Source organism: Phalangium opilio, unplaced genomic scaffold (genome assembly GCF_054372755.1).
Source record: "Phalangium opilio isolate 3A_F unplaced genomic scaffold, DU_Popi_V2 ptg000045l_1, whole genome shotgun sequence".
Taxonomy (NCBI): domain Eukaryota; kingdom Metazoa; phylum Arthropoda; class Arachnida; order Opiliones; family Phalangiidae; genus Phalangium; species Phalangium opilio.
In genome coordinates, this window is record NW_028324168.1 from 1792613 (window position 1) to 1806062 (window position 13450).

General features: G+C 37.6%; 1 protein-coding gene across 5 annotated transcripts in view; it reads left to right on the forward strand.

Annotated features, from left to right (window-relative positions):
• LOC149676649 (neuroligin-4, X-linked-like) overlaps window positions 1–13450 on the forward strand; it is a 74381-nt gene that overhangs the window by 47646 nt on the left and 13285 nt on the right. For 4 of the 5 annotated variants that reach the window (XM_089837712.1, XM_089837713.1, XM_089837714.1 and 1 more), the window contains exon 2: window positions 13223–13381. In XM_089837712.1, coding sequence (XP_089693838.1) covers window positions 13223–13381 — 159 coding nt within the window. Of the gene's footprint in view, window positions 1–10049; window positions 10460–13222; window positions 13382–13450 lie in introns of those variants that run through there. The other variant, XM_089837716.1, reaches the window with a different exon arrangement.

Here is a 13450-nt window from a genome sequence, read left to right on the forward strand (position 1 = left end):
AAATAATATTAATGAAACTAAATTGTGCACCCCACTAAAGTATAATTTTTAAAAACCATACGAATCAAATAATGTATTTAAACAAAATCCTGGATCCCCTAAACCAGAAATCACTATGACCGTAAAGCGTCCCCTCTATTTTACGAAACCTAACCTAACCATCCAGCATAATCTCTGATGTATCACGCGCACAAAGTGCAGTAGTGCACGAAAATTATCATCTTGTTTCCCTTCACTCAAAAAAGCCCGCGAGATTTAAACTACCTTTCTTTCCTCTCTCTCCGAGCGGGATGCCCCCTCTCCCTCTTCCCCCTCTCACTAATACACGGCTCACGTGACCCCCCGTATAGTTGATTTCCAATAAATCGTACAACTAAAAACATTTCTGAAACACAATCGTGTATCCCTTTAATTTCTAATAACGTCACATTTCAAATAATATTAATGAAACTAAATTGTGCACCCCACTAAAGTATAATTTTTAAAAACCATACGAATCAAATAATGTATTTAAACAAAATCCTGGATCCCCTAAACCAGAAATCACTATGACCGTAAAGCGTCCCCTCTATTTTACGAAACCTAACCTAACCATCCAGCATAATCTCTGATGTATCACGCGCACAAAGTGCAGTAGTGCACGAAAATTATCATCTTGTTTCCCGCGAGATTTAAACTACCTTTCTTTCCTCTCTCTCCGAGCGGGATGCCCCCTCTCCCTCTTCCCCCTCTCACTAATATACCAGGCAGGCAGTTCTCTCTCTACGCGGAGCTTCGTATCGCCACCGCGTACGCTAGCGATCTCTCTCTCTCATCGTAAGCGTACGTTTCGCGGACGCGACCGGTTTCCCTCTCTCTCTCATCGTAAGCGTTCGTTTCGCGGACGCGTCCGGGACAGGGACAGGGGTTTTGGTGCCGTTTCTTAAATTTTACCGTAATTAAAATTACGTGTAAAATTAAAAAAGCCGCGAGGAAAACCTCGAGCTTTAATAGGAATCTATAAAAGTATACTCGCGTTCCCTGTCTATGAGTAGGGAGAGAAACAAAGTTAAATTGTAAGCTTGGTTTCAGTGATAAGTTACGTGCAGGGTAAAAGAAGCTATATCAAACTCTACATCACCTGACAAGTGCTACGGTACAAAAAAGCGCCTTAGGTTTAAGCTAATCTTATAGTGACAAGTAAGGCACGTTCTGGATATAAGACCCGGTAGCAATTTGGTAAACCTCGTTCTAGAGCGTCTGAAAATTGCTAGGACAACGTTAATGCCAATTATACTTAATCGTAATAGAGTTATGAGCCTCCAAAGTTGGAGACGAAAAAAACCCACGTTAACGATTTTTTTTTTTCAAATAACTGTTGTCTCGTTACTGAAAATTTTAAATATCTGGGGCTTCAATCATTCCATTTGGTACACGTATCTTTTACTTTTTCTAGTCTTTGTCCACAAAGACTAGAGCCCTGATTGTCGTAACCCTAAGTATCAGGTATAGTTGCCCGTAATATGTCAGTAAAACAAACAGACACGCCTACAAAATTGCGAGCTGATGAATGACATTGTAGCCACCTTTCCCCTATCAATTCCGATATTCTAGGACCGTCAAGCGGAATCATTGGAGGCCCCAAGAAATCGAGTCGCGAACTGGTGGACTTTGGTGTACTGCCCCCTACAGGCTATTTTCTTCGACTAAAGCGTGCATGTCATCGAAAAAACCCTTTTTTCCCCTTCCCATTCCCATCCTTTTCCTCTAGCTCTTTTCATCCCCAGCAGCGTCTTCCAATCCTTATATTCATCCCTTGGCGAGAGAAAGTCCTTCTCAGCTTCTCCTTTAGATATCTAGCCCCGCTCGCTGGCTGCGACATCGGAGAAGTATCTTCGATTTTATTATTTTTATGGGAAAAGAAATAGGGGAAGTAAAAATAAAAACTATACAGCAAAACTGGAAAGGACCAACAAAATTCCGGATATCCGAAAAGGATGAAGTTAAAAATAAATTTATTAATACCAGTAAAATAAAAAAGAATTACGAAAGGTTTTGACAACAGAAATAAATTAGTTTAACTTTCCAAATATATTACTATAGACCAAGAAGTGATATCTAGTTTATTAGGGAGAAGGTATAAATTCGCCACATTTCCAGCTTTATCTCCATGCAGTTCAAACGTATGTCCGGAGTTAATCCCCGCCTCTAAATTACAAGCAGCATCTCATTGGTTCTTGAAAACTCACGTCAGCGCGGTGACGCGAATGACGAAAATTACGTATTTTCCGACCAAGGAGAAGCTGCGAAATAGCCCGGCTTTCTTTTACGTCCCCCCTTGTATTTTGAAAAAGGGGGACTGGGACTATGGCGCGCGAATACTTAGGCATCTTACACCTTCTCCCTAATAAACTAGATATCACTTCTTGACTAGACTAAGCCAAAATATTAAGCCTCATTTCTCAAAAAGGGATAGTAACAAGTAACGCCTTTAATAGACCAGCATTTCGATGTAACTAAAAGGGAAAGACACTGCATGGGGTAGAACTCCGCCTTCCAACTCGATTTTTGGCGCCTGCGCTGTAGTCTTTTTTGTATCGTGAGAGTGCGCATGCAGAGCCGGAATCAACAAAACTTCAGCATTATCTCGAAGGTATTTTATCAGGTTACGTTACTATCCCTTTAAACAAGCGTAATTAACATAGAAATGGATTCAGTTGTGTAGACAACACACCACCAGAGACTCGCGCTTTCTTGGTAATATTTTCCTTAAATATTCGCAGACGAACATTATTGAAATAGTAAATTAAAATATTGTATGGTATAGGCCTATGTAAAGTAAAAATATTTGGCCATAGCAACAGACTTTCTACATATATATTACTTTGCAACAATAGATAGACCTTTAACGCGGCTAAAGACAAAAGTCAGGAGGGGAAGAAGCCAAGGCTTAATTTACATAGAAGAATAGAGTCTGCTATTCCAATTTCCTTCGTGGTATAAATCAAAAGAAGAAACCGCCAGACTGTATTGGAGTACAGGTTGCGAATAAGGCCCTTACCTATAAGCTATATCATAAGTTCATAAGATATGTTCACCATAAGTTTGTTAATCTCTGGTTACAAATTGGAGCTTGTCATGAAGGGAGTGAGGTAGGTCATAGATTCGAGGTAAAGCGACGCCTGGTGACTGGGCGATGTCAAAGGCTTAGTACAGACTAAATTAAAATAGGAAGATGGAAGTCCTACAAAACTAACCAAAGAGTGTAGCCAATCAACTCTTGCTTGTCGTTCTCGAACTAGCTCTCTTAATAAGTCTCTAGCATTACGAAGTATAGGAAGTGTCATACTTATGGAAGGAACATATTTCTTATAAACTTATGTCTATATTTACAGACAAAATTAATTAATCATAATATCTATGATCGCGTAAGAAACGCCTTGACGATTTTCCCAAGGCCTATACCATCCGGTGCGTATCGGTATACCCAAAAACCAAACCAAGTAAATCTTACGCGTAAATCCTTGAAGAGACGCGACGTTCTTGCATAAAAGTATTTTATTTTAAGCCTTGGCTAGCTAACTTCCGGTATGAAGGAAGAAACGGAACGGAACTGAGGAAGAAGAACAAGGAAGAAGGGAAGAAAAAGAGGAAGAGTCTGGCGAGGCCAGCTGAATAGAAACATTCTTTAGGTTTTCATTTAGCAGACGTACTGCAATTCCTTAAGGAAAAAGATCTAGGAGGCTGCATGAGCAACGTCAGTGCACGTCTCGATATATATTCTTTTTTCCTCGCGTATCATCTTCGTCAGAATTCTAGACTTTTACTATATACATTTATTTCTCTTTTTTTATTTTATTTTTCTCTCTCCTTGCTTGATATGTTTCATTTTTTGCGCCATTTTTTTCCCGCCTATATTCTTCAGGGAAAAGAAGCTTATTTCTAGCGATAAGTTTCTTTTTTCTGAGGATGAGGGAGAAGGGGGGGGCTCAACTAAGTCACGGATCACGCGGGAAAAACGAAAAAACTAAAAAAGGAGTATGGTTGGTATGTCCTATGGGAATGCTATATCGTATATAGAAAAGAGCGTCGCTTTAACTTTTATGGGGTTTACTTACTAGTCTATATGTACATACGTACATAGCCATATTTGGACGGACTTTATCAGACTTCTAGCGTCATCCCCTCTCTCTCTTTCTCGCTCTCCCAATCAAAGAACGAATAACGTCAAGATGTAACAAAGGAAACTCGTAATTTGAAGTAAATTTATATAGATAGTATGCAAAAATTTCCTAGTGATGATAACTGTTGGTAATAGGTCGATTTCGGTTGAAAATCAGTAAAATTCGGTAAATAATAGATAAAAATCGGTAAATAATGGATAAAATTCGGTAAATAATAGATAAAAATCGGTAAAGTCCGGTAAATAATAGATAAAAATCGGTAAAATTCGGTAAATAATAGATAAAAATCGGTAAAGTCCGGTAAATAATAGATAAAATTCGGTAAATAATAGATAAAATTCGGTAAATAATAAATAAAAATCGGTCAATATCGGTTTGATTTGGTTAAATCGGTTATCTCGCCGGTTACAATCGGTATAGGTTCTAGTATAAAACTTCGATATCGTCATAATTGGTGTCGACTTATATTAGTTCACGATATTTGCCACCAGTTTTTAATAATTAAAAAAATATATATGTTTAAACCTTAATTAAAATGACCTTGATATACTAGAATAGTAACGATCCTTTTTACTGTTCCGTTATTAGTAATAATAACTTATTACATTTATTATTTTTGCACATATACAATGGGATCAATTGATCTCCAAGTTTTCCCATTTACCTATTGGGGTTTATAATATTAATGACGATACTCTTTACTTCAATTAACTAACTTCTAAATGCTCTTAATCATAAATAGAAGTATATCACAATTCCGCGAAAAAGAACTTTCTCTTACCAGGAAAGGAAAGGAGGGGTGAAGAGAATTGACCTTTCCTGTATAGCAGAAGACACCTTAAAAATACATATTATATATGGCGCGCGAGGAAGTCTATCTCGTTAGTTAAGTCTTATAAAAAAGGCTTTATTTCTATACAGAGTTGAGAATCTTCTTAAGCAATTGGACAGAGCGTGTCTAAACTAGAGTCTTTATTTGGGGAAAAATGTCAAGCGGCTTATGAGCTTGCCATTTTCTCTTGATAAGATGACAATGGCAGCTAGTTTTCCTTTTTTGGCGCTAAATTGAGTCCCTTTTTATTTTGGCGGTAAAAAAAAAAGATGGAGATTGCCATGTAGGGACTCGAGACTTAACAGAGAGAGAGAGAGAGAGACAGTGTCGTCGGATTACCAAGGGAGATGATGTTGTCATTTTAACGGAAATTCGGGAATTGCTCCGCACAGCATGAAAACTGACTGGTGAAGGGATTTTTGTTAAACCAGAAATATTGCCAGACGATGCAACATTGTTATATATTTTCTCTCCCTCTCTTTCTCTCTTTCCCAGAAGAATTAGGTTCTTAATTAATGTTTAATTAAAAAGAAATTAAGGGTTAAAGTTTGTAATTAAAGTAGACCTAAGTACTTAATCACGATGAAAAACTGTTACTATACAGGCACAGGGTTGCATGCCACGAAATGTACTCTGTTGGCTCAAGAACTCCTGCAGCTAGGGTTGTCACGGAATTTTGAGATTCAAATTCTCTGATGTTTTCAGGTCTTCCGTGACCAATTTTACGATTTTCCCTGACTTTTTAGGCATGTTATGTTTGTGTGTTGCGTTGGTTAGGTTGTGTAATCAGGCAAGACAGGTCATTAAAAACTTAATAATATTTATTTACTAGTAACATCTAAAAGTTAAGATACAAGTTAAGATACATTCGTCTAGTGAACTGCATTCTAGATTAGCGCGAATCATACTGTGCCTCTACCGCAGATAACAATCTTTATATATGAGAGATTGGCCTACTTTTTATCGTTAATGTCTATTTACAAAGAATGTAAAAAACTAACTACTTTTTTACATTCACCTATACTACACTACCCTCTTTTTTTTTTTTTTTTAAATGTAGTAATGTAGTCTGTCGGGCTGTTTGGTTATCCTTCCGGAAGTTCGCCTGACTTGGTCGCTGGTCTTCGCATTGTTGGTATTGGGTATGATGTTGCATTGGTTTTGTCCTGGGACCTCCGAGCTTGGTTCAATTGTTTGTTCAGGATTTTGGATAGGCGCTACAAGTTCTGCGGTGGCTTCCATTCCGTTGATTGGTGTTGAGTTTGTCGTAGATGGCTCGGCTCGTTCCGTCAAGTTCATTTGACTGGCTTGACTTGGTTGGCTTGTGCTTGGTGGAGAGATTGGTAACTCTGGGAAATCAAAACTATAAATACGTGGTCTGGGTTCTGTAGGAATGTCCAGGAAAGCTTTGGAGTTTTGATTAGTATCTGGTCCACGTCGTAACTGATTAAGGTGTTTCCGCAACGTGCGGTTTTCAGTGTGAACTTCGTACATCATGTTTCCCAATCTTCTAGTAATACGAGCTGGTATCCATCCTTGAGTTCCTGTCCGATTGGGCATTTTAGCGTATACTTGATCTCCGATTTGAAATGAACGTGTCATCGAAGATAGTTCTTGATGAGTTGCGTTTTTCGGATGAAAAATGTCCAATCTGGTGGTGATATTTCTTCCAAATAGTAATTCAGAAGGAGATTTTCCAGTCGCTAGGGGTGTTCTACGATAGTTCATCAATATTCGAGCAAGACGTTGTTCCAAGCTGCCTTTATGATAAGTTTGAAAGCCTTGGTTGAGCATGGTGATTTCTTCAGAATCGTTTCCAGATATCTTCTTCAGCGTATGTTTGATTATTTGAACGCTTCTCTCAGCTTGACCGTTCGATGCTGGATGATACGGGGCAATGGTAAGGTGCTTCATTCCATTTTGAGTTGTAAATAGCTTGAATTCTTCGCTGGTGAAGCAAGTTGCGTTGTCCGTTACGAGGGTTTTCATCACGCCGTATCTAGCCATGGTTTCTCTGAGCGCAGTTATTGTTGATTCAGATGTTGGGCTGGTTCTGATGAAAACTTCTATCCACTTGGTATGGGCATCGACAATTACGAGCAAATATTTCCCTTCAAGTGGACCGGCATAATCGGCGTGTACTCGCTCCCAAGGTTGAGTGGTGGTTGGCCATGGTGTGTACATTCGTGATGGTAAGGATGCGTTCTCGTTGCATGATTTGCAGTGTCTTGAAATCTCCTCGATTTGTTGGTCGATCTTCGGCCACCAGACTGTAGTGCGTGCTTTGCATTTCATGCGTACAATGCCGTCATGAGTTGTGTGAAGCTCTTGGAGGATGTACTCTTGCAAAGATCTCGGAACAACTACTCTGGACCCCTTTAATATCATGTCGAATGATGTTGAAAGCTCGTCTTTGATGTTGAAATATGGCTTGACTTCAGGTTTGATGGTGGACTTTGATGGCCATCCATAATTCAGGTATCGCAGGACTTGTTGTAGAACATGATCTTGATTTGTTGCTTCTATCATTTTCGACGATGTAACTGGTCGGTCTTCGAAATTGTCAAGATGAAGAACGTATTCTTGAGGTTGTGGTGGTTTGAAGTCTTTGGCTGGTAGTGGTAGACGACTGATAGCATCGGCATTGGAGTTTGAGATTCCCTTTTTGTAGACAATATTGTAGTTGTGTGATGACAAAAGTAAAGACCATCTCTGAAGTCTCGCAGCTGCCATTGGTGATATGGGCTTCTTTTCGGATAATATTGATACGAGCGGTTGATGGTCCGTAACCAAGGTGAATTTTCTTCCAAGGAGGTAATCTCGAAATTTTGAGACTCCATAAACTAGGGCCAACGCTTCTTTTTCGATCTGAGGGTATTTCTTTTCGGCGGATGCCAAAGTCCGTGACGCGAATGCGATAGGTTTCTCCTCGCCGTCAATCACGTGTGAAATAACAGCGCCGATTCCTACTGGTGATGCGTCACATGCGAGTAATACTTCTTTCGTCGTGTCGAAGTGAGCAAGGACGTTGGAATTCTTGAGTGCAGTTTTTGCGGAACGGAGAACCTTTTCTTGGGCATTGCCCCATGTCCATGGAGTGGATTTCTTGAGCAGGTCATATAATGGAGCTAGCAATGTTGAGTTGTTGGGTATAAACTTGGCGTAATAGTTAAATAATCCCAAGAATGAGCGAAGTTCATCAACGCTTTTACATTCTTTGTAAATAGACATTAACGATAAAAAGTAGGCCAATCTCTCATATATAAAGATTGTTATCTGCGGTAGAGGCACAGTATGATTCGCGCTAATCTAGAATGCAGTTCACTAGACGAATGTATCTTAACTTGTATCTTAACTTTTAGATGTTAATGTCTATTTACAAAGAATGTAAAAAACTAACTACTTTTTTACATTCACCTATACTACAAGGCACAATTATCATTGTTCTAAATATAACTAGATAATTGTGTTCAAAATTGGCATTTTTGAACATATAAAGTAAAAGATTGTGTAGCGACCTCCCCGATTTCGGTGTCTGGTCAAACGTGATCTCACTAAATCGGCGTTTGAAACGTCACCCAGCTGGGGATGGTTGCATGAACTACATATATTTTAGCCATTTTAACCAAATTCCCTTACTTTGTTGAATTTCTTAAAATTCCTTGACTTTTCCCTGGCCCATTTTGAAATTCCCTGACTTTCCCTGATCTTTCAGGCCCATTTTAAAATTCCCTGACTTTCCCTGATCTTTCAGGCCCATTTTAAAATTCCCTGATCTTTCAGGCCCATTTTAAAATTCCCTGACTTTCCCTGATCTTTCAGGCCCATTTTGAAACTCCCTGACTTTTCCAGGTTTTCCCTAACCTATAGCATCCCTGTACAGTTATTAAAAGGTAATTTAAAAGCGGCTTATTTTCCAAAAAATCCCAAAAATTCAGACCCGCCAGCTATGAAAAATTACACAATTTGTCGCAACAAAAATAAATAAATATCTCAACGATTCAAAACAAGTCGTTTAAAGTACGTTAACGTTAAGGTCGTTTAAAAGTACATTTATTACGCATCTCGACCTCATTTTTAACAACAGTTTCGTCTATTTCCTGTTCCTTATATACATCCATATAAAAAAACGTTAACTATCTTTAAAAATACCCGCATTTCCTCCTAAAAAGAACGGCGTTAAAATTTAAGGAAAGCGAGGAGTACCCAAAGGAATGCAAAGTGTAGAAGAACAACGGTACTACTTTCTTTAAAAAAAAAGAAAGAAAAATACTATGGCTAGTGATAGCGTTGCTCGCGACAGAGACAAAACAAACCCCCTCTTCCTTTAACTTAAAATAAAATATAAAAAACTTTTAAAGTTAAAATAAAAACAAAATTGGAATAAAAGCTTGAAATTTATCTTAAAATAAAAAAGAAAGAAAACCAAAAACCTCCACTCGCCAGTAGAAGAGGAAGAAATATAAGGGGGAAGATGCTACGCTAGAACTATACAGGAAGCTCAAGACCACGGAGAACTAAAAAAAAGAAATAGGGGTAGATAAAAATGAAGAAAAAGCTAGCGCGAATGTATAATTGCCCGCAAGCTCTAGATCCCTCTGGCGGTCGTGCGGAGACCAGAACATAGGCATTTCAATCCCCCTGGGTGCCTCGAGCCAAGCTAACCCCTAACCCCCCCCCTTTCTACCCGCAAAATTTGAATTGCTAATTTCGGGGTAGGGGGGGGGGCTAGCCTCGAAGACGTCCATACCCGGAAAAGTGGTACAGAACAGAAACGAAAACTTGGAAAAGAAATACATAGTACAGAACGTCTATTTTTCCCCCCAAGTAAATTTTCGTGGTGTATAATTCTTATCGTGGAATTGAGAAGGGGGTATTTCAACCAGGGTTACGAGCCATACCATCCCCCGCCTTTGTCAGTGTTCAAATTTATAAATTATATAGATTAAAATGAAATATATTGAAAGGAAGGTCGGAATAATGGTCTATTTAGTCTATATTTACGTACATATAGTACGGTATTCAAATCGTGTTTTTGCACCAATTTCAAAGATCTATTTCTTAGAGGGGGGAGTTTCCTAGCTCGACCCATCTTGTAAAACATTTGTGTTACCCGGGTTTAATTCGGGTCTAAGGCTTAAGGAATGGTTGGTAAACCTTGATTCCATCTTCGTAAGGTGTTCAAATTCGACATAAAACACGTTCTCTCTCTCAGTCTTTCTTTCTGGGGTTAGGCCTAAGTCCTTAACTCTAACCAAGTCGGGTTCCAAGGGATCTTTTTCAAATTTATATGTAAAACGTGATGCAGCGAACTGTTGTAAGAAAAGCTTCTGGGCTTGGCAAAGTTTGTGGGACTATGACAAGTGTCTGCGATCCTACCCTATAGGTGCATGCCGACTGCCCTGTGGGCCGTGTCCAATTCCGTTGCCTTCCAAGTAAACATAGTCTGTGACAAACAGTACAAGTAAATTAACTTAATTGCTGGTATCTTTTAACTTCAATATTCATTATTTTATAAAACATTTCAAATTAAAAAAATATCTAAGATATTTTAAATATAAAATTTAATAGCCTAAAAAATGTTTTTCCAATGTTACAGCGCAGAAAAAAACTAAATTCTATATTTTATTTAAGCCTAAAGGGTGTCTAGACTGGAAGGAAATTATACTTAAATATAAGACACCTAAAAAGGACAAAAATATCTTATTTAATACCCTCTTACGAGTTCCGGCTTAAATAAAACGCCATTTTGTCTCCCAATACTTTAGTCGATTTTTAAAATAAAAATTTAATTTAAGGCGCTTAACTCGTTCGTTTTTAATATCTGGACCTATTTTATTCATTTTTTCCTGCGCATGCGTATTCCCTTCTATACTAAAGGTCTATTTTTATCTCTCTTCTTTTCAACAAACCAAGAAATCGGGAATTATCAAAATTTGTCAAATGGAAAAGGTCAAAGCGTCATAGTTTTCGACAATATCAGTTTTGTTTTTCCTGCAGAAGTTATTGAAATTTCCTAAGAAACAAATTCTGAATTTAAAAGTATAAAAAACAAAAAAAAATAATAAAAAAATCCTTGAAAAAACAAAAGATTCTGAGACCGTTTTTCTTATCTTTGGTATTGAAAAAATAAAAAATAAATAAAAAAAAATAGAAATAGATTCAAATAACCCAATAGCTTTCTACGCCACGTTCGCGAACCACTCAAAAAGGTTTTTATGAAAGAAAAAAAAATAAATAAAATAAAATAAAGAAAATGGCCAAGGCCCCAACCGAAATACTTCACTTTGCCTAAAAAATTTTAATATTTAAATTTGAATCTAGTCTCAAAATATATTTTAAACCCAAATGTCGTCTGCTTCGTAAAATTCGCCTATAACATAATTTCTCATACCGTAATAACCTAATTTAATCATTGATTTTTGAACTACAATCTGAACTATTTCAATATACAGCTTAAAAAAATTGGAGGGTCCAATAGACAAAAAACAAAATAACCATTGGTTGCAGAAGAAAAAGAACGGTCAGAAAAATATATAATATTCGAAAAAGAAAAAAAAAAGAAAAAATAATAATACGAAAAAGCTAATTTGAATATCGGGCCGGGAACAAAAAACCACTTTGATATTAGTGTACGGAAAGCCTGGGTGGATGGATACGTAATGTTAAAAAGCGTAGGGAAGAAAATAGTGCCCTTGAAGATGAGTCTAAAACGATAGAGGCAGAATAGACGTACAGCGAGAGGTCGACTCACACGAATTTCTTCGTTCATCATTTTTCAATCAATAAAGGGCGATTAAATAAAATGGGAATACGTAGATGACGGGCGTCTAAAACACCACCCCCTTATACCTTTGTACGTATTAAACGGGATATCCTGAAAAAACGAGTAAGGAATAGCAAAGATGGGAGGAAATAACAATGCCAATATTAAATCGCTGAGAAAAAATAAAAGCTACGTAAAAAAACTATTCAAGGTGTCGGATAGTTGTCAATTTTTCCAAACATTTTATATATAACCTTACTAAGATGAATATGAAGAATCTTCATAAAATAAAATATCCGACACCTCGGTCCAAAAAAAACCCCGAAAGCTAGAGTCCGTGAAAATTGCGTATTTGAAATGTAGAGAGAGAGAAAAAAAAGAGGGGAGGGATGGTGAGGTCTCTGGGAAGGATGAGAATAAAAAATGAAGAGTGGAAATCGTTTTTCTAGCCAGGCACTGCCTTCCACGCATTCTACTTTACCCCTATAGCCGAGTATCAAAATGATAAGGAATTTTGTTGAAAAGCATTAAAGGTTTTTACTCGACGACGTATCGAGAGAGAGAGAGAGAGAGAAACTCTCATCCCGAAGACTATCCTCTTCCAATCCCAGGGAATCACCACTTTAGTTTAGTATAGCATTCATACGTCAATTGGCGCGTGCAGAAAAAAACTAAAGAATTTGCATATAAGTATATAAATTGGAAGGGAAAGAAATAAAATTGGATACGAGTATAGTTATTTCCTCGAGATGGAAAAATGCGGCATCGTATAATGGTTTTAAAATATAGTGTAGATGTACTTTAGCGTTTGGGTACTTAGTTATCAAGTTCATAACATTTCGTGCCTTGGTTTGGTTAATCCCCAAGGGCTCATTTCAAAATTTAAAAATTATTAAGTTTCTGTTCAAAACTTCAGCCACAATTTATAGGAAAAGATTTCGGTACCTTATAAACATAAAAAGAAAAATATTTATAAAAAAATGAATGATATATCTTATTTCAAAATAATTATAATTTAATTAGTTTTAAAAACGAGGAATATTGTCTCACTATTGATTTAGTGGCGTCTGCTAGCCAGAATCCTTCACCCCTACGGAATAAGCTGTGTGGGTTCTGGCTAGCAGACACTTTTAAACATGGCGAATCAATAGTCAGCGTTTTTAACGCCAAATAAATGGCAACTACATTTAAATAAGAGATAATCTATTTTTTCCAATATTTTCCCTTCTATTTTTAAAAAAAGGGTTGTGCTTTTAATGCCTGAATCATTCCTTTAAATACAATTATCCTTGATCTTATAACTTATAACTAAAAAAGGCGTTACATCATAATTACGATAGAGAGTCGTCGAATTAAGCACGTGTTCATCTTTGAAAGGCGATTATTAGGCAAAGCGCGATCATAGTATTAATATCTCTAATGGTTATTTTTCAAACCTTTCTCTCTATTTTGCTATGGCAGCTCGTACATCGGAACTATCGTCTAACCGTCTAGCCGTGATGGTTTTCATCCACGGAGAATCGTACGAGTGGAACTCTGGAAATCCCTACGACGGAAGCATTTTGGCCTCGTACGGAAACGTCGTTGTCGTAACAGTCAATTATCGACTGGGTATTTTTGGTACGTTCTCTTCCGCTCTATCTGATCGCCGCTAACCCTAAAACGTACTTTAGCGTCAAGGACCTGGGT